Source organism: Danio aesculapii, chromosome 12 (genome assembly GCF_903798145.1).
Source record: "Danio aesculapii chromosome 12, fDanAes4.1, whole genome shotgun sequence".
Taxonomy (NCBI): Eukaryota; Metazoa; Chordata; class Actinopteri; order Cypriniformes; family Danionidae; genus Danio; species Danio aesculapii.
Window position 1 is genome coordinate 37409542 of NC_079446.1, and position 26535 is coordinate 37436076.

Here is a 26535-nt window from a genome sequence, read left to right on the forward strand (position 1 = left end):
ACATTATACCTTGTGAAAATACCAGAAATTATTACAACTACTGACAAATACTTAATTCAAATACTTTTGGTAAGAAGCAGAAAAGCCATAACTTGAAAATGGTTTTAAGTTGATCTTTCAACAAGGGCTCAATGAGTTGTAAAGAAAATACACTGTATGAAGAGATTGACATTTAATCTAAGACTTGATTCAAAAAAGTGAAACAGGTATTGGCAAAAATGGACTGAGCATGTCATTGTAAACAATATGTGATAATGTTCTTCAAATGTATTAAGATTTTGTAACCCATATGACAAACAAATAAAGTAAAATAATAAAATAAAATAATAGGAAACACTGTGAAAATGTCCTTGCTCTGTTAAACATCACTTGGTAAATATTTGATAAAGAATTAACATTTCATAGGACAATTGTGTAAATACAATCTATTAAATAAGATAATAATAAGATAAAATTAAGATAATAATTCAGCTTGATGATCGCAGAATCAAGGAACAAATGTGAATTATTCACAATCATCCAAGAAAAAAAAGTGTTTTAAATGAATATTACAAAAACATTTTTGATATATAAAGATTTTACAGCATACTTACAGTATCAGATTTGACTGACAAACTGACAGCGATAACAACATGCCAGTCACCTCTCCTAAAAAAAGTTCAAAGGTAAAGACAGAAGTAATAAATAAAGATGTCAGAAGTCTGTGGAAGGGTCAATATCTCCTCCATGAAACTGGTCATCAATTCTGTGGAGGGAGGATTAAGGAGAGGTAAAGGGTTAAACTCGGAGGACTAGATATGATCCAGATGTGTCTGAGGTTACAGATTTAACTTCTGAGAGCTTCAGGTGAGGTGTTTGATGTTAAGCTCACTCTACCTCAGCATTCCTGCGACTCACATATGCCACACATATGAGGTGCTTCTGATTGGCTGGAGACAAAATGTTGCAGTCTTCCACCTTTATATACAATAATCATACATGTAAAATTTAAAGGAGATATTTTTTGAAAGATATAGATGTTTGTGCATTTATCTATTACTACCAGAGGCTCTGTTGCACTGCGCATCTCCAATAAAATATTATTCAGTTAATTCAGAAATTATGATAGTCAAATTGTGTATATAACTTCCCAGAAAGACTACATAAAGTTGAAGTCAGAATTATTAGCCCCGCTGTATATTTTCCCCCCATTTTCAGTTTATATTTCAACACATTTCTAAACATAATAGTTTCAATAACTGATTTCTTTTATCTTTGCCAGGTTGACAGGAAATAATATTTGACTAGATATTTTTCAAGATACTAGTATTCAGCTTAAAGTCACATTTAAAGGCTTAACTAGGTTAATTAGACAAGTTAGGGTAATTAGCCAAGTCATTGTATAGCAGTGGTTTATGTAGACAATCAGAAAGAAATATTGCTTAAGGTGGCTAATAATATTAACCTTTAAATGGTTTTTAAAAATTAAAAACTGCTTTTATTCTATTATTTTATTATAAATGATCACAATGCTTGGATAACACACTTACATTCGCTGGCCACTTTATAAGGTACACCTTACTAGTAACGGGTTGGACCCCCTTTTCCCTTCAGTACTGCCTTAATCCTTCGTGGCACAGATTCAACAAGGTACTGAAAATATTCCTCAGAGATTTTGGTCCATATTGACATGACAGCATCACACAATTGGCTGCAAATCCATGATGTGAATCTCCTTATCCACCATATCCCAAAAGCGCACTATTGGATTGAGATCTGGTGACTGTGGAGGCCATTTGATTGCAGTGAACTTTGTTCATTGTTATGTTCAAGAAACCAGTATCAGATGATTTGCGCTTTAATACATGGTGCATTATCCTTCTGGATTTGAAGATGGGTACACTGTGGTCATGAAGAGATGGACATGGTCAGCAACAATCCTCAGGTAGGCTGTGGCATTGACAATGCTCAGTTTGTACAAATGGGCCAAAGTGTGCCAAGAAAATATCCCATACACCATTATCACCACCACCACACCTGAACCTTTGATACAAGGCAGGGTGGATCCATGCTTTCATGTTGTTGAGGCCAAATTCTGCCCCTACCATCCGAATGTTGCAGCAGAAATCGAGACTCATCAGACCAGGCAACGTTTTTCCAATCTTCTATTGTTTTATTTTGGTGGGCCTGTGTGAATTGCAGCCTCAGTTTCCTGTTCTTAGCTCACAGGAGGAGCACCCGGTGTGGTCTTCTGCTGCTGTAGCCCATCTGGCTCAAGGTTCGACATGTTGTGCATTCAGAGATGTTCTTTTGCATACTTCGGTTGTAACAAGTGGTTATTTGAGTTACTGTTGACTTTGTATTAGCTCAAACCAGTCTGGTTAATTATGGTTAATGTGATATGGTTATAAATTATGGTTAATGTGATGGCTGTAATATACACATAAGTTACTACCATCGTTCTTATGATTTTCAGAATAACATAGCAAAACTGAAAAAAATTACCTGAGACATCAGTGAAAACTCCATTTCATAATAGTATTTTATAAAAATTTAGAAACTAATGTCTGTATAAATCCGGATAACCAGACTAATGATATTTGTTTCAGCTAACAATGTCTTTACTTTTATGCCTCATATTTAATGTCTTCATTTAAATTCACAATTAATAGAAGTCCAATTTTAAAACGGTCCATATTCTCTGTTTGTATAAGATCTATCAGCACAGAGCCCTATCTGATCTTTCCTACTATAGAAAAGAACCATAGAGACAAAAACTTAAACTATTCTTCATGCAAATCTGGAAAACCAGGTTAATGATTTTTGCTAACAATCTGGCTAATCAGTGGATTTCATGAAAGGTCAAAAGTAGAGGTCTGCATTCCCGCTGGACCCGACCAGATTTCTTGTGGCACGGGAATAAATTTCAGAATAAAACGCGATAGTGTTTGGTAACTCGGGTGTAATTTGTAATACATAAACATACATATGGGGAGAGGGAGACAGAGAGGGAGAGGGAGAGAGAGTGAGAGAGAGCGAGAGAGTGAGTGAGAGAGAGAGAGAGAGAGAGAGAGAATCCGCCGTGGTGATGCGAGTCGCTTGTTATAAGTGGTCTGGGACACCGTAGCATTCAGCTGGGTGTTTTTTGGGAGGCCTATTTAAATTGCTACACAATTTACATTCTTCCTTGGCCCAATATGTACCTGCTATGTGTATAGAAATAATGCTGATATGATTTATGAAACAATCAGTAGTTGTCAAATATATTGAGTGGATATGTTTGTAAATCTGATTTTGAAAGAGTCAGTGCCTCACCAGCCACAAACCTCACCGCAAATCACGCGGCACTCATGTTTTACATTTAGCTTACAATCCTTGCACAATCTACACTTTTATCTGTTATTTCTCTCTTTTGGTAGAGCCCAATTTTAATGTGAGATTTTGGAAACCAGATCTAAATTTAGCGGTAGCAGTTGGGTCGGGTGAAAAAACGATATGGGTCGTGCAGTAGGTGAACAAAGAACAAAGGTGCGGAAAAAAAACTGGCAGGAGCGGGATTAAAAATCCAGTCCCGCGCAGATCTCTAGTCAAAAGTCCATATTTACCTATTTGTATAAGATCTATTTACCAGCGCTGAGCCCCATCTGATCTTTCCCACAATGGAAATGAACCATAGGGACAAAAACTGTAAACTTTCCAACCCCCAAAATGGCTATCGAACTAATATGCGAGATGTAAACAAACATGAAGAGACAGAACCACAACATCCAAAAGAATCCATTTTATTGTTGAACTATCTTCTTTGTATTTAAAACCCAAAAACCAATTGAAAGCATACAACTCAGGGCACCTGTGTTTTGTGACAAAGCACAGCTATTTGCAGCTCAGAGAAAAGACCATGTATAACCTCAAAATTCTTAAAGCAAAAAACAGATTTGTTTTGTGTTCAGTGTGTGTCCATTTAAGCAAACCAATAGACTGACTTTTAGAGAGTCAGAAACTGTGGGCGAAGTTTGAGAAAGAAAAATTGAGGAAACTACAAAACGTGTAAACTTGTAGATCATTTCAGAGGGCTGAAATTCTCCTGAATGCATATTTAAGTGATCATGTCTTTGGGCTGGTTTCATTAACGAAGTCATGACCAACTGAAAAGGTCTGTCAAAAGACAGCATAAACCCTGTGTCCAGCCAGTAAAACCTGTCTGCTGAACTACACAGACCAATCTAGAAGATCTACGAGGCTGGTTTACAAAAAAACACCAAGTCCAAGGCAAAGATGTCAATCAAGTGGGCTAAGCTTAGACTTTTGCTTTTATATTTGTAGCTCCGTTTCTTCCCTATCAATCAATCAGGTTTTCTTGATCTCCACCAGATGTGGAGTCGACAAGCGTGTTTAGAGACAGCCCTGACAGAGCCCTTTGAAGGTGCAATGATACAGGCTCCTCAAGGGCTGAAAGAAAAAAGATCCACAACTGAAATCTGGACAAGCAGCAAGGGGGCGGAAAGGGAAATTGATCATGAAAAGGCGATGACAGAGAAATGGTGCAGAAAAGGGTACCAGCACCAAAGTTGAGTGGCTACAGCAAATGTAAACCAATCCACATTCAAAGCATTGCTTCCCAAGCCTCTAGAAGATATCGGTCAATTACAATCTTGAGGAAAAGGAACCACTCTTTGGGTTTCTCTGCAGCCAAGCCAGGATTTCAAACTTCAATCTAATCAAGAGATCAGAACCAACGCTCAAAGAAGCTCACCGTCCATCAAAACAAAGTGAAGAAATGTGGAGAAATTAAAGAAGGCATGTCTGCTGGGTGAAGAAAGTGTAGAAACACAACAAATCTAAGAAAGTAGATGTGGTGATGTGAAAAAGGTCAGTGCAGCAAACCACAAATCTCCTTCGGCTGCATGTTTACTTCAAAATAGGCCTGCAAAAGTTATTTCCCTCAACATATAAAATCTTTTTTGAAATTAAATAACAGCATCAATCCTTCTCTGTTTATTATATACACAACATCCTTAGTGAGAGTTGGGGAAAGGTGTTTAATATCAGAAAAATTGGATTCACCAATGGCTTATATTGGACCGCAAAGGGAGATGAGTGGGGTGGCAGGAGCTTCGCCCAAGTGCTTTGTCAAAATAAACGTCCCAGAATGCACTGGGCTTACACAGAGTGCTACATGGGTACGACCATCATCTTCGGCCATCAATCATCATCATCATCAAAGTGATGCAGCTCACAGCATTGGATTGGGCGCATATTCGAGCACACGGCTGGCTTCGGCATTAGACCCGACACAGTCAGTGAGGAAGGGGGCGAGTTAAGGGTTAGGCATACTAAAACGGCAGGAATACAAGGAAGCACACCCGCTCTCACTGCTGTTCCCGGTGGGATGTACGGTGTAGCCTGGGTTCATTGGGGTTTTAGCTGCGAGGCAAACTGCACATCTCGCAGTGCTCAGTGCCGGGTTGGTTCATGAAGGTGCAGTGGAGGCAGGACCACACAGCTGAAGAGGACTGTGGGAGAGGTGGACCGCCCATGGCATAATCCAGAGATCCCGATGACTGTCCTCCAACTGTGCCTTAAAATGACAAGAAACAAACAATGAACTTCATTAGCCCAAAATCAAAATATACCTTCAATTTAGAAAACCTAAAACCACCCTGTTTACTTCACTTATGGACCCTTTTCACAACACTGTTATGACGCGTTTAAAGGGTCACGAAAGACCAACACATTTTTTGAGATGTTGACAGTCATATATGTGTCCCACGTTGCTAAAAACACTATTAGGAGACAAATATTTCACAAAAAAGTGAAAATTGGTTGTTTTTGCTTTATTTCGAGCAAATTCACTCTTCCGGTTTGAAAAGGAATTGAAGCTCACGGCGATTATATCCTTGTGTAAATTGTGGGGGGAGTTTATTAGATAGGAAAGTGGAGAGAACTGACAAGAAAGCATGGGGAGCAGAGAGAGGGGAAAGATTGGCATAGGACCGCGAGGTGGAATCGAACTCGGGTCGCCGTAAGTACCGGAGTGCATGTGTCGACGCACGTTCGACGAAAATGTTCCTGAATAAAAGTGAAAGTCAACGAATTCAGAAAGAAAGAAACACTCGAAATTGCATGAAATTCCTGAGAAAACGTGGATATCGCAGTGACGCAACAATGTTAATCGAATTATGTGCTTATAACATGTAAAATGGGATCATGAAAGAAACATTCAAAAAGCAAACAAGGTAAACACCTTAATCATATTATTGTCTTATTCAAATAGAGGCAAATAATTTGATTACTGATGTCCATGTAAATTTAGTCACTGTCTATCTGCGTCTGCGTTTATGTTGCTGTCATGAAAATCAGCTGTAGTTCACTTAATGAAACTCTCCTTTTCATGCAAACCCTTCCCTCTTTCGTCACTCAACGCTCCCACCTAAACAAAGCTGAAATCATCCACTTTCCTGTCTTTTTTCAAACTAGGTGTGAAAACACCCTGCTGAGACGGTGATTCATGGCCATCATGACCATTAATGGTCATCAGCATCTTAAATCATTGAAAGTTTTTAATATTTTGATTTTTTTTTTAAACTACGCATGAACATGTATTTATGTATGCATTATATAATCTTTGCACCAAATTACAAAAAAGCTAATTACCACTTGTGTGAGTCGTTTGAAATGCAGAGTGTATGGGGCAGGATAGTAAATTTGTTCTCTTGTCTGGGTACCGTTATCAGTCTCACATATTTTTTTTTGCCTTTTTCTGAAAGTCTTGAAAACAGCATCATGGAGTTTCCCTTTTATTATTTCAGCAAATACGATTGTAAAAATATAATTTGTTGTACTCTCCCATTCACTGCACTCTAAGTTTACCCAACTAACGACTTATGCCCTCCAATACGCACTTGAGGCAGATGTAAACTTGATCCCTCAAACCAGTTCAGGAGGTAGTCTGGGTTTGCATTCCAAACTAAACTGCACAGGTCTAAATGCATCTGGTTGTTAAAACCACATAATATATGTAAAATGTATTCCTTCTAAAAAAACAACTGATGTAGGTCTTTCATTTACAAAAGGAACAATGTTTTGTTTATGTCTCCGTGTGCTAAACACTAATAAATGTAAACCCTTTACAGTTTTGAATAACGTCTTGTGTGTATCTGCATGACAAAAATAGATGACTTGAGTGATGATGTCTTGCATGAGCAAAAGTGAAGCACAAAGCCTCTTGTAGCCTACGTTTAATATCATTTGCATGCCGAATACCAAAGCTCACGTTTCCTTACAAATACTAATAGTTAAACACTGTGGTGTATTTGATGCTTTAGTCGATATAACCTAGTTATATTTGCATATAGTGCTAGATTTGAAGAACAGATTTATATCTGTTAGTGGAGACACAATTATGTGGCCAAATGTAAATGGGACCGTTTTCAGAAATCGAGCCGGTCAGAGAAAACAGACCCTAACAGAACACAAATTATTTTTTCCATAGCACTCACTGCAGAGTTGCTCAATTGTGGCCCATTGTTCAGATTTCTTCCAGGTCTGAGCCAGCTCCTCGTTGGGTGTCTTCACTGCATCCAGCAGAAGGCCAATGCTGTCCTGTTGACATAAGAAAATGGAGAGGATGTAGATGTCATTCAAAATATGTGTGCAGGAATTACTTTTAATTCTTCTTATTTTTTTTTACAACTAAAAAATGGAAACGGCACAATGTGAGGAACATAAAAACAGAAAGAATTACAGTATTATAGTGGGAGCTTGATGCGTTCGGGATTATATATTATATCGGGATTATATAGCCACAGTTCAAAAGACATGAGATTTATATTAGATTTTTATATTAGCTCTATTGTATATTTATCTATGTAGGTTGCACTCCCCTACAGAAGCATCCCAATCAATCTAAAATGAATAAATTATTTTCAAATAGAGCTATTAAAGTCGTCTGGTGAAATTGTATATATGGCAATATATATAGCAAAACTACAAAATATCAGATCCTTCCAATAGCATGAAGCCCTGATAAATATGATGAAAAACTCACCTGTAAAGGCATGACTTCGTTGGTGACAAGAAAGAGAAGCAGATGGAAGTCTGAGACGATGTCCAGAAAGGAAGTGGAGGAAGTACACTGGGAAAGATACGTCGCTAAACTGTGGAAATCCTGCACAGACACATTTTAAGTGAATATTTCAAGAATTAGTTCTAGAAGTGGGACTGACAACAGCAGAACAGTGTCGTGGTCACATTTAGCAAAATAAGATGACAGAAATCTCCAGATACAATGACCTTAAAATATTATTCCTAGATTGAAGAGAGACTTATAAACAGTAAATGTGTACCTGAGTCTCTCCCAGAGCATCTCTGTTTTCAATGGGAAAGCGAAGTGTGGAGGAGAATGTGAACACGGGGTCTTTTGGGAAAGTGGTGGTGATCTGAAAAAGAGGTTTAAATAACAAATCACTAACAAAGGAATACAGCTTTAAAAAAATCTAGCTTTTTACGAACATAGAATCAACCTAGAAAGGGTATTTGTTTACAAAATTACTTCTATAGACCACCGGCAACACTTTAGCTGGGGCTTTTTATCTGGAGTATCTAGACTTAGAAAAACCAAATGTATTTGTAACATCAATACAAGTACTCACATCAATAATCAAGTACTCCACCGGCAGTGGTCGGGCTAAATATGTGATGTCATTGCCGAATTTGTCTTTGTCCTGGAGGTGGAAAAAAAAAAAAAAAAAAAGATTTGAAAACATGACCTTTTTCATGCCTCTCTAACAACTAATCCCCATAATTCCTGTGACAGACGTGACACAGATAAGACTGTTTATGCCCAAAGCAACAGAAATATGAACTATCATTCACTTTGTTTAAAGAAATGTGACAAGCACAATTTAAAGAAGAGCTTAGACTGTTCAGAAACATCATTCAAACCCTACATGTGTTTAACGTGGTTACTGTTACATGCTGCAACAGATGTAAAACTCTTCCACTGAACAACTCTAAAAATGTGCATGCAAATAGACCTGCGCAAACAGAGTTTCTACAGGTTTCATTAAGTTAAATTTAAGACATTAAGACTATTATGAATGAAATTTTAGACGTAAACAGGGCTAAATGTTTAAATGTTTTTTTTAAATATTCCAATTAGAAAAGATTTTCACTTGCCCCATCAAAAAAAGATTAATATTTAATACATTAAATAATAATCAATTTTCAAATATATCCATTCACAAGGCCTATAACCCTTATCAAGAACAAAACAAAACATAGCTGTCAATTACTTCAGTCTACAATAATAATAATGATAATTTAATAATCAAAAATATAGGTCAGGTCAGTCTCCTGACCTGAGAACTTTTAAGCAAATGTTACTATAGGGAAAGTAATTAAATGCTCTTTTTAAATAAAAAGTTTTATTGAGATTGGGATTGTTGGTGGTTGTATGGGTGTTAATGGTCATTTTGGGTATCTATAGATTAGATTACATTCAACTTTATTGTCATTACACATGCACAAGTACAAAGCAACAAAATGCAGTTTAGGTCTAACCAGGAGTGCAATAGCAGCAAGTGCAGGATATATGTATATGTTATGAAGTGCAATTATAGAAAAACTATGGTGATATTAACAGATGGATGTACTATGAAAATCATTTAGGCCCAATCCCTTAGCCCTTCCCCGTACCCCTCATTTTGGCATGCCAAGGGGTAGGGGTGTCCCAATTCTCTGTAGCTTGAATTCTCTTTTAGCTTGATGCCTTCAGTGATTTCCTGAAGATAAATACCAAAAAAAAACATCACAACTGTAATAACTACAACAGTCGCGATCGTCTGATCTCACATGAAGCAAGAGATCGCGATGACATATGATGACGTGTGCAGGTGCTGTAGTGCTGTCCCAATTCTTAGGGGTAAATTTTGAAGCCCTTCCCCTTAACCCTCGGTTGTAAGGGCCAAGGGGAAGGAGAAGTGGTACAAAAATAAAATTGGGATTGGGCCTTACAATAGATTAATATATGTACAGGTTGCTATTAAAAATCAGAAGTATACATGAAGTATACATGAGACCTACAACACAACATTTCAGTAGATTTAAGGCCTAAAACTTAGCTTAAGATTTAAGACAATTTAAGACCCCGCGGATACCATGGCAAATAATGTTTCTGGATTCTATATGGAGTTATATGGAGTAAAACAACAGACTCTAGTGTGTGTGCATCCACTTAGTATGTTCTGGTGCTTATTTTGATTTTCTCAGACAGATCAAGGGGTAAGTGAGCAATGGTCTTGTTCAGAAACCCACACGCTATGCTTCACATAATTCCAAATCTCTTATAATTCCCATATAACTTTATATAACTCCAAAAGTAGCTTTTTTGCCGTTGATTATTACTTGCACTACAAGTAATGATCAACAGCAAAAAAATACAAATTGTACCTCTTCCCAACAGGGAAAACCACCAACAATCAAGAATCCATAATTATATGGTGTCATTATAATATGGTGTCATTATAATTATATGGTGTCATCAATGTCATTATAATGAAAGTCAATGAGGCAAAAACAGCCACTAACATAACAAACGGGTTGTAAATTTGCCCAGAGTTTATGGTTGAGTTTTGGAAAATTTTCAAAGCATTTTTCCATAACGTGTCAAAATAAAATTTGTGACCAAAAATCATTCCATTTGCTGAAACACAGAGAAAGTTGTGGCCAAATTAAGACTTAAAATCCTCCCAGAGTGGATGAAAACATCCCCAACAGCACACTAGGGGGAAAACAAATAGTTTTTAGAACATTTTTAAAGATTTAGAATACTAAAACACAACTTTAGTGACATAGAATATAGTAGAATTTCTAAAAGATCATGTAACAAACTAGATTAATGATGCTGTAAATGCACCATTGCCACCATATAAATTAAATTAAAGAAGAAATCTGTTATTTTAAATTGCAAACATATCACAATACTACAGCCTTTATTAAATCAAATAACCAGATACTTAGAGGAAACGAGGATTAAAAAGAAATGTCAAATCAAAAACACTTACATGGATTAAACCTTTAAATGATATTTAATGTGCAAGCATACATTCATATAATTCCTAATTGCATGCAGCCTATGCATTTAGCATCATGTTATTATGACTGATCATCTTTAGAAGCGTTTATTTCAAGTACCTTATAGAAGACATCAGGGACGTACTGCTCCGTGCTGGACTCTTTGGCATAGCCCAGTTCAGGAGCATCTCTGCAGGGCAATAGACACTCATCCCTCACCAGAGCCATGCACTGATTGGACACCTGATACCCTTCAAAGTGCACCTGGTTATCGGGACCACCTGTCAACACACATACACAAAAACACAAATACTAAGAGTCAAAACATGCTCTTTTTTCAGGAAACTATTTTCTTTTAGCTGTAAATGTGTTCAGTAAAATTTGCTGAGTGATTCATCATCCATGAACCAAATATGACACAGGCTTCTGAAACAACCAAGATCAGGGGTCACCAAACTTGTTCCTGGAGGGCCGGTGTCCTGCAGATTTTAGCTCCAACCCTAATCAAACACACCTGAACAAGCTAATCAAGGTCTTACTAGGTGTACTTGAAACATCCAGGCAGGTGTGTTGAGGCAAGTTGGAGCTAAACCCTGCAGGGACACCGGCCCTCCAGGACCTAGATTGGTGACCCCTGACCAAAATGCTTCAATTTACTACCCTACAATCGAACATAACAGCAGCAGTAAATTTTGTGCAAAGGAGGAAGCTGTGTACCTGTCGCCACCACTGTGACAAACTTTGATCCGAAATGGCCATCTGGGGAAAGCCGACACATGTTGGCTTGTTGATTCTGAAAGTGTCCAGCAGTAATACACTCCTCTGCACTCAGGAAGTATGAATCCTGGACAGGCAACACATATCCATTGATCAATAATGGTCTCAGTAGTTTGTCAAAGGCTCATCTTTCACCAGCCAACTCACCTTGTTTCTGGTGTAGCGGACAGTGCCTATCCTGGTGTCCTCTGACAGCAGATCTGTAAAAATCCACCCCACCTATCGAAAACATTTACAATATTATTGTTATTATTCATATTATTTTTCATTAGCAAGCAACTCCACACAGAAAAAATGGGTCACTGTTATCATCCATCAGAGTAGCTTGAAGGCATCATATGGAAGCCATAGAAGTGTGAAGAGAGAGGATCTCTAAGAATCCCATTAAAGAGCCTCATGGGATAGGAGAATACACTATGGCACATATACATATGGGATTTATAAATCTGTATTTTGAGATTGGATCATTTTGGTGCAGCTCCACCAAAATAATGCAACATTATTCAACAAAGTACAACACAATTTAAGGCCATTTTCTCATTTTTCTGTAATGACTAGGGTGAGTGGGCCATTTTTTTTATTTAGACATGGAAAAGGTCTCTCACCTTCCGCAGGCCCAATTTGGCAGCTGTTTCCTCAACTGCATCTGCTTTGGGATCTTCAATCAACTCCAAGCTGTTCTGAGTTGCAATCTGATAAACAACACAAATTAGTAAAATCATACCTGATCTGCATAAATCAAAATACTACAGCTATGAAGTGTAATTATGCACAACTATGATAATAATTTAAAGGGATAGTTCACCCAAAAATGAAAATTTACTCACCCGCAAGTGGTTTCAAACCTTTTGAGTTTCATTCTTATGTCTAACACGAATGAAGATATTTTGAAGAAAGCTGTAACCACAGACATCCATAGGTAGGAAAAACAAATACTGTGGAAGTCAATGGTTACAGGTTTCCATCTTTCTTCCAAAATATCTTTTGTGTTCAACAGAAGAAAGGCTTTTAAAGAGGTTTGGATTTAGTAAAAGTAAAAATATTTTCATTTTGGGGTGAACTATGCCTTTAAGAACAAATTGGACCACATGGCAGACATGATTAGTAACGTTTTCTCCCTAATAAAAGCAGGGGTGTCCAAAACCTGTTTCTGAAGGGGTACTGTCCTGCAGAGTAAGTCAAAGCTGAACTCAACACCCCTGATCAAACCGAGATCTTTAGACTCTAAACATCAGTGTTTGGACACTTCTGGATTGAGCTGTGTGCTCCATTTTCTTTTCTCTATGTGGGTGAATACACTTCTCTGGGTAATTGTTCCCAAAAGGATAAAATGTTCTTTACAACAAAGTGGGCTGCATATTCAGATTCTTTTCATTTTGTTTTATGCCATGTCAGCAACAATAGCTATTTTCATGGCAAAAACATTTAATTAATAAATATTAATATATTAATAAATAACAATAAAAAAAACATACACACACATTTTAAACTATAATATATGATAAAAATTCAAAATATTTTCCTGATGACACTGCTAAATATCTCCTTGAGTGAGTTCATTTAAATAAAAACCCTTCTGCAGTCATTTAAAGCAGGACAGTCCAATAGAATGTTTTTTACTGTAATAGGAATTTTGCATTAAAAATACACTGAGTGAGGTCTTCACTTTTAAGCAACGAAGCTTGGGTTAAAGGGGGCTACAAGATGAACTAAAATGATTTATATCTTTATTACATTCTGACAATGAATAATACTATGTCTAATTATATCAAGGTAAAATGAAGTTTAAATAAATAAATAATAATAAAATACAATAAAAGCATAGTTCCAGAAATATGTTGAGAAAAATTTGTCTTTGAATCAAAACTGCGTAAAACCTCATAAATATCAGTCTTCTATTGCCCTCTTGTGATTATCTAGCAGCAGTGCAGACAAAAGCTCAGATAGTGGTTTTTTAAGTTATAATAACTGCTATTTTTCTAAAACTGCCACTAGAGTAGGGCTGGCCGATATAGCCTAAAATTAAAATCTCGATTAATTGAACATTTTAACTTGATTATGATTAATAAACGAGTTTTGTACAGTAAAAATGCTCACTTTGAGTGAAGGGCGGGTTACTTGATTTTAAAATAATTGAAGGAAATACACACACTATCCACCATTTATGACTATTTATTGAACATCAATTGTGAACAACTAAAATTAAAACACACATTGCCTAAAACCAACAGTCACTTTTTTCTGATGAGTGAAAATAAATAATTTTTCATGTTTTTCATACTAAAAGTAGAAAATAAGCAGTATGTCTTCTAAATAAAATAACTCTTGTATATCCTGTAAATAATATTTTAAATATAAAAAAATAGATAATATTTTTATTGCAATAGAAAATATGCCTTTTCAAGGCATGGTCAATGCAGTGCAAACGTGTGACGTATGGTTACATTTTTTAAAAGGTGCGCAGACCATACCATGCGCTCGACGGAAAAGTATGAATCAGCCTTAACAGAGCGGGGTCACATGATTCCACATGCGGTAGGGAATGTAATTGAAAAAATTAGATTGATTAATTCTAAATGTCGATTTTGATTTCTTTTCAATTAATCGCCCAGCCCTACACTAGAGGACAACAAATTTTGTGTCAGATCGGAGTTCCTAACCTGAGGAGGTTCATAAATGGCAGCAACCTCTGCTCGAATGCCGAGAGGGATGTCTTTGTGCTCGGTGTAGCGTCCGTACAGGTATCCCATCCGCTGGTTTCCTGTCTTCCTCCAGAAGTCAAGGAAACGGTCAGCAATAGTGTGGTTCTCAAACATGATATTATCCACATGCCGATATTTCTGTAACATAAGATTTCATCATGTCAAACCAAGGACAGTAATACGACACTGTCCCTCAGGGAGCGCTCATTTACTTGGCGGACCAGCAAACAAGAGATGCAGATGTTTGTCTTCAAAGCTAAAAACTGATGAGCAAACAGGTTTTCTGTGTGCAGTGTAAGAGTGAGATGAAAGTAATGGTAATGAGGAGCTGGGAACCTGTCTGTTGAGAGTGATGGCGCTGGGCTGGCACTTGGTACAGATGCCCTCTGGCCAAGGCGGATGCCCCTCACAGCCTGATTTAATCTTACAGCTGATATTCTCAAGCGCCACAAACTTCCCCCTGAGGAATAGAAAAACTTGCTTAAAAATCACTCTATTCCTGATGTCCATTTCAGGGAAGTTTTGAAAATTCCCAGAAGCACTTACTTGTCTGCTCCTCCGGTGAGTTTCCGGATGTAGGCATGAAAGGACATGTGTTTGACCGGAGGGTCAAGATGGTTCAGATAGTCTTCATCAAATGGCTATTAAAACAGAAATATGGAAGATGAGATAGCAAGTGTAAATGTAATGCATAACTATGTGACCTCGTAATGCACAAGTCTTAAACATGCATAGCAGAGAGACAGACTTGAACATCTTTGATGACATGGGGCAAGTTAATTATCAGGAAATTAATATTTGAAGATAATTAATTTAGATATGTAAGCAACTTGAAGTTTTAATCTTAATTTTACCTATTGGAGTGTATTTGTCTTATTTTAAATAAATAGTTTTTCAAAAAAACTTTTTCATTTGCATGCAATTTGGAAAGTTTCAGGAGCCTGAAAATATTTAAAAATAAAAAAAAGCATACAAGTAAAAAAAAAAATAAGAGTAAATTAAACAAACAAAAATTGTGATTTTGTGAAAATGGTTTCAATGTCATATGCAAAATACAAAGATGCATTTTCTCAGCTCTGTGTGAATGGGGAGAATCACAAGTTCTTACCTCTAAAGGTACGCAGTGCACACATTTCCCCATGGCACCATGCCGGCACCTGAGAAACAATGACAGAGAATCCTTGTAAACAGAAAGTACTCTGCAGTCCTCATATTGCACCAAATTATACACTAAGCTCCATAATGCAATAGCTTTAAAGGGGTGGTCCAGAGTGTATTTTTAAGGCTTGGTTGTGTTTATAAGATGCAAAGCAATGTGTGCTCATGCTTCATTTGTAGAAAAATCACATTCTTTTTCATATATATTACTTTAAATCACATACTGCTACTCAGCTAACATGAAAATGACTATCATATTTAATAGCTCCTATGAAAGGCCACCCTCAAGAGGCTCTGATTGATCAGCCAACATAATGTGCTGTGATTTACAGATCTGCTCCACGTCACCAGGAAGCATTACGTCCAGTTACGCCTCTACTAGCATGCGCTTTGCCTCTGCTGTATAAATACTGTCAGTCACTGTGAGCCTGAATTAGGCAGAAAATGAAGAGGAGCTGAATCTCACGCCTGCTCTCTAAAATAAAATCTGACAAGTGCCTTTCACATATATTCGGAATAAGCATGTGCAGGCAATATGAAAAGTTCTCATATCTTTTGCGCGTTCATTATTTAAGATGTAGAATGCAGGGAAAGCGGCCACAGAGACACACTGCAGCACCACTGAAGATTGTGGCTGTTTACAGCGATTTGATGGATTAATATGAATTTGTAGCTAAATTGTTAACGGTATCAAACAGCATTTCTCGTTGTTTACATCCTTGTTTATGTCCTTGCTACAACATACCGTTAAGGCTAAAAAACTATTTATGTAATAGATAAATTTTAACAAATAAAGATATTCTGGAAGCTGTCCTTTGTCAAATGCTAGCTATATTTATATATATATATATATATATATATATATATATATATATATATATATATATATATATATATATATATATATATATATATATATATATATATATATATATTTATTTTATAATTCTCTGGAACATAATTAACATTAATTTGTAAGCTCTCATTGTGTCGTGTCCTTTGGAAGCCCAAATACAGTAACAGAACAAGCTCTGGAAATAGCAGCATTTGGGCACCATTTTGGCTTTCTCTGCTACAAGATTGCAGCGCCTCTGGCCACGCCCCTTGCTATCCAGATGTATTTTTTGTAGCCCCCAAAATTTGTTCGCTGTAGGCTTTGCTAAGCTAACTTTGTAAAAGCCAATGTCTCCCTTTGTATTGAATTTTGAGCCTATTACATTCAGAGATGTAATTTATGTTCACACAGCTACATTACACATGAACTATATGATATCATAGTGTACCACGCCTTTAAAATATGGAAGGAAAATAACAAAAAAAAAACTGACAAGACATGCAATAAAAAATTTTATTAATAAACAATCTGCAAGGCAGTGTAAAAAAAGAGAGGCCAACTCACAGTTGGGGGTCTCGGTTTCTGTAGATCTTTCCCTCCTGCTTGGACAGATACTGGTCAATATCATCCTCTGGGATCTGTGGTGCAGAGTGTGAGCGGGATAAAGAAGAAGAAGAGGAGGAGGATGAAGGGAAGGATGGGAAAGAGGAAGAGGTGTGAGGCTGTGCTGTGTCCATGTTCTCACTGGAGGGTCCAGCTGAAGATGGGTAAAGAAAAAGCATGTCGCCATGCCTTAAAGACAAGAGAGAAAGCGCTCAGTCACCTTTGCTTACATAAAACTGCTTTGCTCACACATGCACAAACAAGTAAGCCAATCTCTCACAACAAGCACCCTTACTTGATTTTCAGCAGGCTGAGGGCTTTGTTTTGTGACAGGATCTCACCAGTCTTGTTCCGGTTCAGGTAAACGGAGAAGCCATTTGAATTGAAGCCAAACTCTTTGGCAACCTGGCAAGAGGATTGCAAAAAATGTCAAAACCAAGAGGTTAACAAGTCTTTCATTGTTCTTCCTAGAACGGATAAAATTTTATTTTAACGGATTAAAATTTAATTTTGTAGTCAGGCTAGTTACTAGATTGAGAGCCACTGGCAATACTTTTAATTAACTTTTAAGCAAGACGCTCCTCATATAGCAGTCTGTAGTGCTTTTTTTTTAGGTGCTGGTTGTTTTATTTCCTCTTGCTATGGCAACAATTCTGCGACAGCTCTTACAAATAAGTTTTTGTTCGGCGTCTGTGACTTTAAAACCTAAATATTCCAATAATACTGATGCTTTCGAAGCGGCAGACGCCATCATCCCACTTGTCTGCACCTTCCTGTTTGTTTGTTGTATTGTAGGCTTTCTACATAGCTCGGTTGTGCAATTCTGATTGGGCAGAATGTGCTCACTCAATTGGCTAGTAAAACTATCACACACAGACGACAGTCACACATTTGCTCTGGGCGGGGTAAATTATATAATACATTTTATATCGCAACCTCTTGCGACTAGTTAATCGTAATGTTTCAAATCGTGTTTACAATTTGATTTTGATTAAATCGCACAGCCCAAATAAATAAATAAAAAAAATCTATATCTATATATATATATATATATATATATATATATATATATATATATATATATATATATATATATATATATATATATATAAATAAATAAAATATGCTGCTAATATTATGTTCTTCATTAAAAGCATTTCTTTAACACACAATGTACGTCACAACTGTAACTCAACAGGCTGTTCACACTTCAAACCAGACATAACCCACTATCAGGTGGTTGTTAAATCAATATAAAAGAGAACCATACTCTAAAGCAAGTGCAGTCTTAGAAGCTTAATAAGAATCCATCATAGACTGATGAGTTACACACACAAAAGCCCAGTAGAATTCCACTGTCAATAATATGGATGCCTTATTAAAAATGCACTTTCGGTGTGCATTTATTTTAATCAGAAGATAAACAAGCACACATTTTTCACTCAGATCATACAACTAGATATGTTAACATCTCTCTGTCTCTTTCCTGCCATTTAATGCTGAATGCAAAGAGTGAGACGGTCTCAATTGATCGGCCGGCTCACTCTCCTCCCTCATGCTGAGAGACATGAATCTTTAATGGCTCCTGCAGTGTCTACATCAGACAAACACAAACCCTCTGCCTGTCTCAAAACAGCCTGCAGAATCTTAAAGCCTTCAACAGACCAAATCCTCTATGACTTGCATGTTAATAAACTCCTAATCAGTATTCAAGCTATGAAAAGCTAAAGATGAAAGACAAAGCTGAGGGAACGAGATCTACAGTGTTATTATGAAATATAGAGATGTTCACACCAAGTTTAATAAGTATAATAGTGTCTACTTCTACATTGTTTATTATTATTATTATTATAATAAGAATTATGCTGCTTTAAATCCTCAAGCTCTTTCAATTTAAACTTATTCTGAGTGGTTGTCAATGTCAAACAATGACAGAGGAAAAAATAAATCATCCCGAAAGTAATTCTATTTTTTCTTTGCACCACTATTCTTAGTTTTGGTGTTTGCTAGGGATGCTTCGATCAGTATTTTTGCAGCCAATACCGAGTACTGATTCTTTGTTATGGTGATCAGTCCATACTGAGTACAGATTCTGATTCTTCAAGCTTTATATAACTTTGCCATTGCATAAGCACAATTATCCTTTAAGTATGAGATCTCGCCCTACCCAAGATAATAAATTAAGGATGTTGCATACATGTAATGGTCAGAAGCAGCTTTACAAATAGAAAATAGATAAAACAGATTTTAAAAATGGTAAGAAAAATGACTAATAATGCAACTTGGAAGCATTGCTCATGTGTTGGAGCGATGCCGATGCATAATCCCGATGCATCATCCTCTGCTTGTAAATTTGTAAACAAACACCTGCGATCGGTTCATGAGATCGGCCAGATCAACGACTACTGACCAATTAGTGAAATGTGATTATCAGCTGACACCGATCTTCGGCAGATTGATCGGAGCATCCCTAGTGTTTGCTATTCGATTACATGTAAAACTGTTTATATAACATAATTGCAATTGAAATGCTTCATCAAAAGTATTTTTCTATCCTGATTGTTACGGTTCAGTATCTGTGCCTGTGTTTTTGTTTTGTTTTGTTTTCTCTCTCTTGACCTGTCAGTTCTTTAGGTCCGCCCATTTTCATCTCCTAATTGGCTAAGCTAGATGCCAGTCATCATTACCAGTACAATGACGTCATCAATGACCAATCACAAGCGGACTTCCCCACTTAAAAGGAAGCCAGCGTGGCAGAACGCTAGCTTGCTTTTTGCTTGCTCACTGTTGTGTGTGTGTTTGCTGGGTTGCTTGACAGTGTGTTTTGCTGAATTGCTTGACAGTTTCTTGTGCCATGTGTGCTGTAATCATTTGTGCTGATATCTTTCTTTTAGAGCGTTCTAATTATGTTTTCTTTCTGATCACCAGATCCACAACATCAATGGGATTCAAGGACAGAGTAGATGTCACGTGACTTACATGCTGCTACACATAGGAGATGCAAATGTATTATACACACTAGTTTAGAAGTGTGCGCAACTCATTGTAAGTTTTGTTTACGTTTTTGATTAGTAGTGTAGTTTAGACAGGGCGTGAAAACACTGAAGACTTTTTCTTTTTGTTTCTTTTACTAGATAGTATAGGGATTGTGGGTTCTAGTTAGAGTTGTGTTTTGTTTCTTTTCTTTGGCGCCACTTTTGTTCCTCTTCCACTCTATTTCAACCATTTATTTATTCTTTTCTTTTTTTTGTATTTACTTTGGTTATCATTTACTCACTTTTTAAAATAAACACTTATTTTGGCATAATTTTGGTTGTTTGTCTGCTCGATTGCCACCACCATTCACAAAAAGGGTCATAATTTAAAATGTTGCTGTAACCCTAGTGTTTCCATCTTAAATAACCGTAACAGTAATGCATCTTTCCTTTCTGAACTAATATATGATGATTTTTACTTCTTTCTGGCTGTATTTTTATTTTAAGTTGTTTTCTTTGTACATTTAGTATTTTCTCCCTTGTTTTATGGTTTTTTATCATATAAAGATAAAATATTATTTGGAAAAATATACATAAGTAATGATGAATTTGAAAATGTTGGTAAAACTTAAAAAAAAAAAGGTTACATCTTTTAACATTACTTCACAACAAAGAAATTAAAAACACTTCTAAAGCATTTATTAATCTCAAAAGTTATTTTTGACATCAAAAGCTTTCTTTATCAATTTATTAAACTGAATTACTTTGCTTATAATTATTTTATATTAACTAAGGCATTAACTTATGTTTACAAATGAAACCCAATTTTAAAACGTGTTACATTATTTAGTTTAACATACCTGTCCTAACATTTTTAGAATTTTTTTTTTATTTTTAAAGCTAAATTTTGTATCGCTTTAAAAACATTTAGATGACAAATTTAAACCCGAACTAAAATACATGGACACTACATTTTATTTTTAAGGCATTTTGGCCCCCCCGAATCATTGCTGACTCTGCAGCAGAACACACTCCAGCTTTGCAGCACAGTGTAAATGCGTGTCACTGCGACCCACATCTGTGAGACTGCAGTGTATGGACACACAGGTCTCCTTTTTCACTGCCGCTTTATTAATAAATCAACACTGAGCACTCAGCAGGAGTCCATACTGCCACTCTTTACTGACACACAGGAACTGACGCTGTGCTTTTTTTCACCCAGTGTTATTCTCAGCTTTTTTATGGTCTGGTTATGATTGTCACTATTGCATAAGTGCTACCTGTGGTGAATAGTAACAGCTACTGTTATAGCTATATTGAAGGTTGAGCAAATAAACTTCAAAGTATATTCAGTATTCAATCTTTGTCTTCATAGAGGATTAAAAACATTTTAAATAATACATTTCTTGCACTAAACTTAATTAATAATAATTATTCCTTAAGTTTACATAGCGATTTTTCATGAAGCGCTTTACACATTGGGGAGAATCTCCTCATCCACCACCAGTGTGCAGCATCCACCTGGATGACACAACAGCAGCCATATTGCGCCGGACCGCATACCACACACCAGCTGATTGGTGGAGAGGAGATAGAGTGATGAAGTCCCCTTCACTATACTGGGGTGTTAGGACACACACAGACCGCAGGTTGAGTGCCCCCTGCTGGCCTTACTAACACCACTTTCGGCATTAACCTAGCTTTCCCATGTGGTCTCCCATCCCAGTACTGACCGAACACATCCCTGCTTAGTTTCAATTGGCGACCATGTGAGAGTTGCAGAGAGCTAGCTGCAGACACTTAATGTGCTTGTCTACAAAGGCTAGTTGATTAATGCAATATTTCATGTTTTGAACACATATATTAAAAATACATGTTTGAAAATCTTACAGACCCCAAACATAATTATGCATTTATTTCATACAGTAGTAATGTTGTGAAATATTATTACAATTTAAAGGAAAAAAGTCAAATAGTTCTAAAAAAAAATACCTTTTTAGGCTGTAATTTGCTTTTCTTCCGTCATAGACATAGTCTTGTGTAAATTTTCATGTTATTTGTTATATACTGTATAATTTTTTGTAATTGAATCTCACTCAGTGTAACTAACCCATCTTTTAAAAATGTATTTATTTGTATTATTATTATTTAAATGTATTATTTGTTTTTCAACTTACTGTTGAACGTCTATATGCCCACTTTAATTTTTTTTAAGTTTTAAACATAAAAAAAATAGCAACAGAATCTAATATTCATGGGATTACAGTTTAATATCCTTCAGAAATCACTCCAATAGGCCAATGTGTGCCATTTAATACCAATTATTTATCAATATACAGAGTGATTTAAAAAGAACACCACAACTTTTGGGTTGATGTGAACATCTATGAAATTGTTTTCTACTGGAAAAAAAACTCAGTTAAGTACTCTTCACATTTATTCATTGATTAATTACCAGGGTTCCTTTATGCGTCTTTGATTAAATACAGATTTTCAAAGTTGTAGTATTCTTTATGAATAACCCTTTATTATGATTAATGTTAAAAAAGCTAAACCACATAATAGTATCACATAAAAAATGTGACTGATTTATAAAAAATAAAAGAAAATTATATATATATATATATATATATATATATATATATATATATATATATATATATATATATATATATATATATATATATATATATATATATATATATATATATATTTAGAGAGAGGGGGGGATCCTACAAAGTGGCTTTAAATGAGATAAGTGAGCTTTTGTGTTTTAGTTGCATAGAAATTTTAAAAATGAAATAATTCTAGAATAATATAATAATTCACTTTTTGTACCTTCTTGAGGAAAGCTGCAGCTGTCTCATGCTTAGTAGAGCTGATTTTTTTCATTCCATCTGGGGACTGAATACGGACGATCTGTCAGTGAATAAACAAAGGAAGAGAAGTTTCTGGTTACTGCAACAGCTTGCTGTTCGATCCTATAGTCACCAACACATGCAGAATTACTGATGCATAACAAATAACTGTTAATGAAACACTTTTGGAAGAATGTAATTTATGGAATGACTGTCATAATGTTAATGAGCACAAAATCCAAGGTGAGTAAGAAAAAAAACAGTAAGGTAAAGTTGGTTTTATATTCGCACATTTGTTCATTTTGAACAGTCATAACTTGTGACTTGATCTCTATATTGTTTATTACACTACTTTGAATATTCAGTGTTAAATGGCATTTATCTAAATATGACTTCAAAACAATATTAGCTCTATTTAATTGACTGTGAACAATGTTGTACTTTGAAAGTCATTGGCTGCTAATATAATTTCACCAGTGGTGTAAAGTAACAAATTACAGATACTCAAACTGCAATTTACTAAGTAGTTTTAAAAATGTGTACTTTTACTTAAGTACATTTTGAGTGATGTAGCAGTACTTTTACTCCACTATTTTCCTTCAACCTGCAGTCACTACTTTTTTGTTCTTGTCTATGCAGATTGGCTGATTAGAAAGATCATTCCTGTGATTCCAGTCCAATCAAATCGCACGTAGAAAGTAACAACCTCAAGACGTAAGCTCTTTATGAATGCAGCGAACCATTCGGAAAGCATTAAAAGAGTTCAAGAAAATGCCCAAAATCTTTGCACGCATTGACCGGGAAACAGTTTAGACATCGATGAGAAGATGTTTACTGTACGATAACTGAAATTGCCAAATGGCCTTAAACAATCACTAAATGCACTACAGAATGTTACGTTTATACTGTACATTCCTGCACATGTAATCTCATCAGTTTTTTACAGTGTAATACTCACTGCTCACTACTCCTGAGTACTTTTGAAAGGTCTTTTTACTCATACTGAGTAATATTACCAACTAGGCATGGGACGATAACCGTTTTCAAGGTATACTGTGGTTTAGAAAATTCAAGGTTTTTAAACCGCCAACATTTTCTGTAACACCGTTCCCAAGGTATGTTTAAGATTTTTTTTTACTTTCATTTATCTATTTTAAAGGACAACAGCTCCATCCATAGATGCAATTTTAAATTGTAAAGAAATCTGTGTTTTTTAAACTAATGAAGACAGCAGAATGGATTCATTTTACATATTTAGCCTGACAAGTTTACTGCTCCAAAATATTTAAAATCTTTAAAAAAAAATTAAATATATTGTTTTTAAAGAGAAAAAAAATGTTGTTTATCCAGACAATTTAAAAGAATATATTTTAAAGCAGTAACCACAATACCGTGATATTTTTATCCAAGGTTATCATACCGTCAGAATCTTATACCGGCCCATGCCTAGAGATACTTTTACTTTATTCGCACTACATTTTTGGGCAAGTAATGGTACTTTTACTTAAGTATGATTTTTCAGTACTCTTCCCACCCTTGAATTTAACTATTTAGAATTGGCAAAGAATACTTTTCTGAAATTATATGATTAAGGAGAAAGTCCAAATGTGCGAAAATAAAACCAACTTTACCTCAATAAAAAACAGGTGGTTGGAGTGCAAACGTTTGACATTTGACACTCAACAAACAAGCACAGAAGTCTCCACATACCACACGACTCGCAACATACTGAATGACTTACTGTATTATACACTCGATCTCAGTGCTTTCTCTTCATACAAAACCAAAACAACAGATCAAGAGCTGTTCAGGACACTTTAATAAGTTTCTCGTGTCAATTCAATTCCCTGATATAAAACCATGATAAGCTTTAAACTATCCTATTACTTTATATTTTGAAGATGTCAGCTGAGGTGTTTTGAAACTATTAGATTAGATGAATTTGCACATTCATACTTTAATAAGCAGTTGAGATGAACTTACACTGACACATCCTATCTACATCAGACTATGCCAAGCCGAATAAAGTCAACTTCAGCAGAAATTACGCACCCTAGCAAAATAGCATACACTAAACGAGAGCAATACGTGGCTAACACACATATAGGCGTTGTTTTTAGAGTTTGAGTCGTTTCTAGATGCTTCTGGTTGAGTCTGATCATTAGCATAATGCTAACAATTCTGCTGCCTCATCACTGGATGACAGACTTCAGTCAAACTGTCCACATACACACGCAGACTGACACTTACTATGCTTTCTGCCATGTTGATGGGATGAACCTTCCCTCCTGGTGCCGCTGAAATGAGAGCTGGCTTATTTTAATATCGCTGTTTATCTGACCTGCTCGGGTCTATGCAGCGATGCCAAACTCACAGAGCCGGTGCTACATCTATATGCGTCCGGGCTATGACGGGATCCTGATTAAAGCCACCGGCGAGAAACAAGACTAATGTTGTGTTCCTGCATATGGTCATTTATTTAAAAAACGGTGAGAATTGTGCATATTTTTATATAACGTATTAATTTTTTTTTTCTTGAGCAACGAGGAATGACAATCATTCATTTTTACAGAAGACATGGACTAAAACGTCACTGAGAAACAAAGGTTAAATAGGTTTACCACAGTGGTGTAAAGTAACAAACTACAATACTCAAATTACTGTAATTGAGTAGTTTTTCTCAGGAATTGTAATTTACTAAGTAGTTTTAAAAATGTTTTAATTTCCCTTGAGTACATTTTTTAGTGCTGTATTGGTACTTTTACTCCACTATTTTCAATTAACTTGCACTCACTACTTTATTTCTTTCTTGTCTATGGTGATAAGAATCGCACAAAGGTAAATCGCATCATACCGAACAACCTCTAGACATGGGCGCTTTATAAATGCAGCAAATCTTTTGGAAGCATTAAAAAACGTCCAAGAAGATATCTGAAATCCTGACATGCAATAAACCAGAGACTGTTTATAGACTGTATGTCACTGATGAGAAAATTAAGAATGTTGACTGTATAATGACCAAACAGCCTTAAACAATCACCAAATGGAATGAATGAAGAATGGAAGGAAGGGCCGAATAAAGGAAGGACCGAACAAGGAATGGAAGAAAGGACTGAACTAATGAAGGAAGGACCGAACTAATGATGGAAGGACCTAATGAATGAAGTAAAGATTCAAGGACTGAACAAACCAACCAAGGAATGAATGAATGAATGAATGAACAAAGGATCTAATGACGGAAGGAACAAAAATATGAACGAATAAATGAATGAGCGAATGAGTGAAGAGAGTAACGAAGGAAGAAACAAATGAATGAAGAAAGGAAGGACAGAACAAACGAACAATGGAAAGAAATCTGGAAGGAAGGAATGAAAATAGGAAGATCACTACAGAATGTTACTTTTACACATCCCTAAACAAACTGCATGTAAACGCATCAACTTTTCACAGTGTAATACTCACTACTGTCAACTCTTGAGTACTTTTAAAAGGTCTACTTTTTACTAGTATTTTGAGTAATATTTACAACATAGTTTTACTCTACTTGGACTACATTTTTTGGCACATGTAATTGT

The 26535-nt window shown here is 35.9% G+C and overlaps 1 protein-coding gene across 1 annotated transcript; it reads right to left on the minus strand.

Annotated features, from left to right (window-relative positions):
* Nucleotides 1–3745: 3745 nt before the first annotated feature.
* On the minus strand, nucleotides 3746–25366 carry nploc4 (NPL4 homolog, ubiquitin recognition factor). The gene is made up of 17 exons (XM_056469407.1): nucleotides 25211–25366; nucleotides 22941–23021; nucleotides 17423–17532; nucleotides 17089–17316; nucleotides 15640–15688; nucleotides 15078–15172; nucleotides 14868–14991; nucleotides 14490–14669; nucleotides 12435–12521; nucleotides 11977–12048; nucleotides 11770–11896; nucleotides 11173–11333; nucleotides 8631–8702; nucleotides 8325–8417; nucleotides 8027–8146; nucleotides 7479–7581; nucleotides 3746–5557 (listed from the first exon to the last, which is right to left on the minus strand). The coding sequence occupies exons 1-17, from the start codon at nucleotides 25223–25225 to the stop codon at nucleotides 5400–5402; spliced, it is 1875 nt and encodes a 624-aa protein (XP_056325382.1). The 5' UTR covers nucleotides 25226–25366; the 3' UTR covers nucleotides 3746–5399.
* Between the last annotated feature and the right edge of the window lie 1169 nt (nucleotides 25367–26535).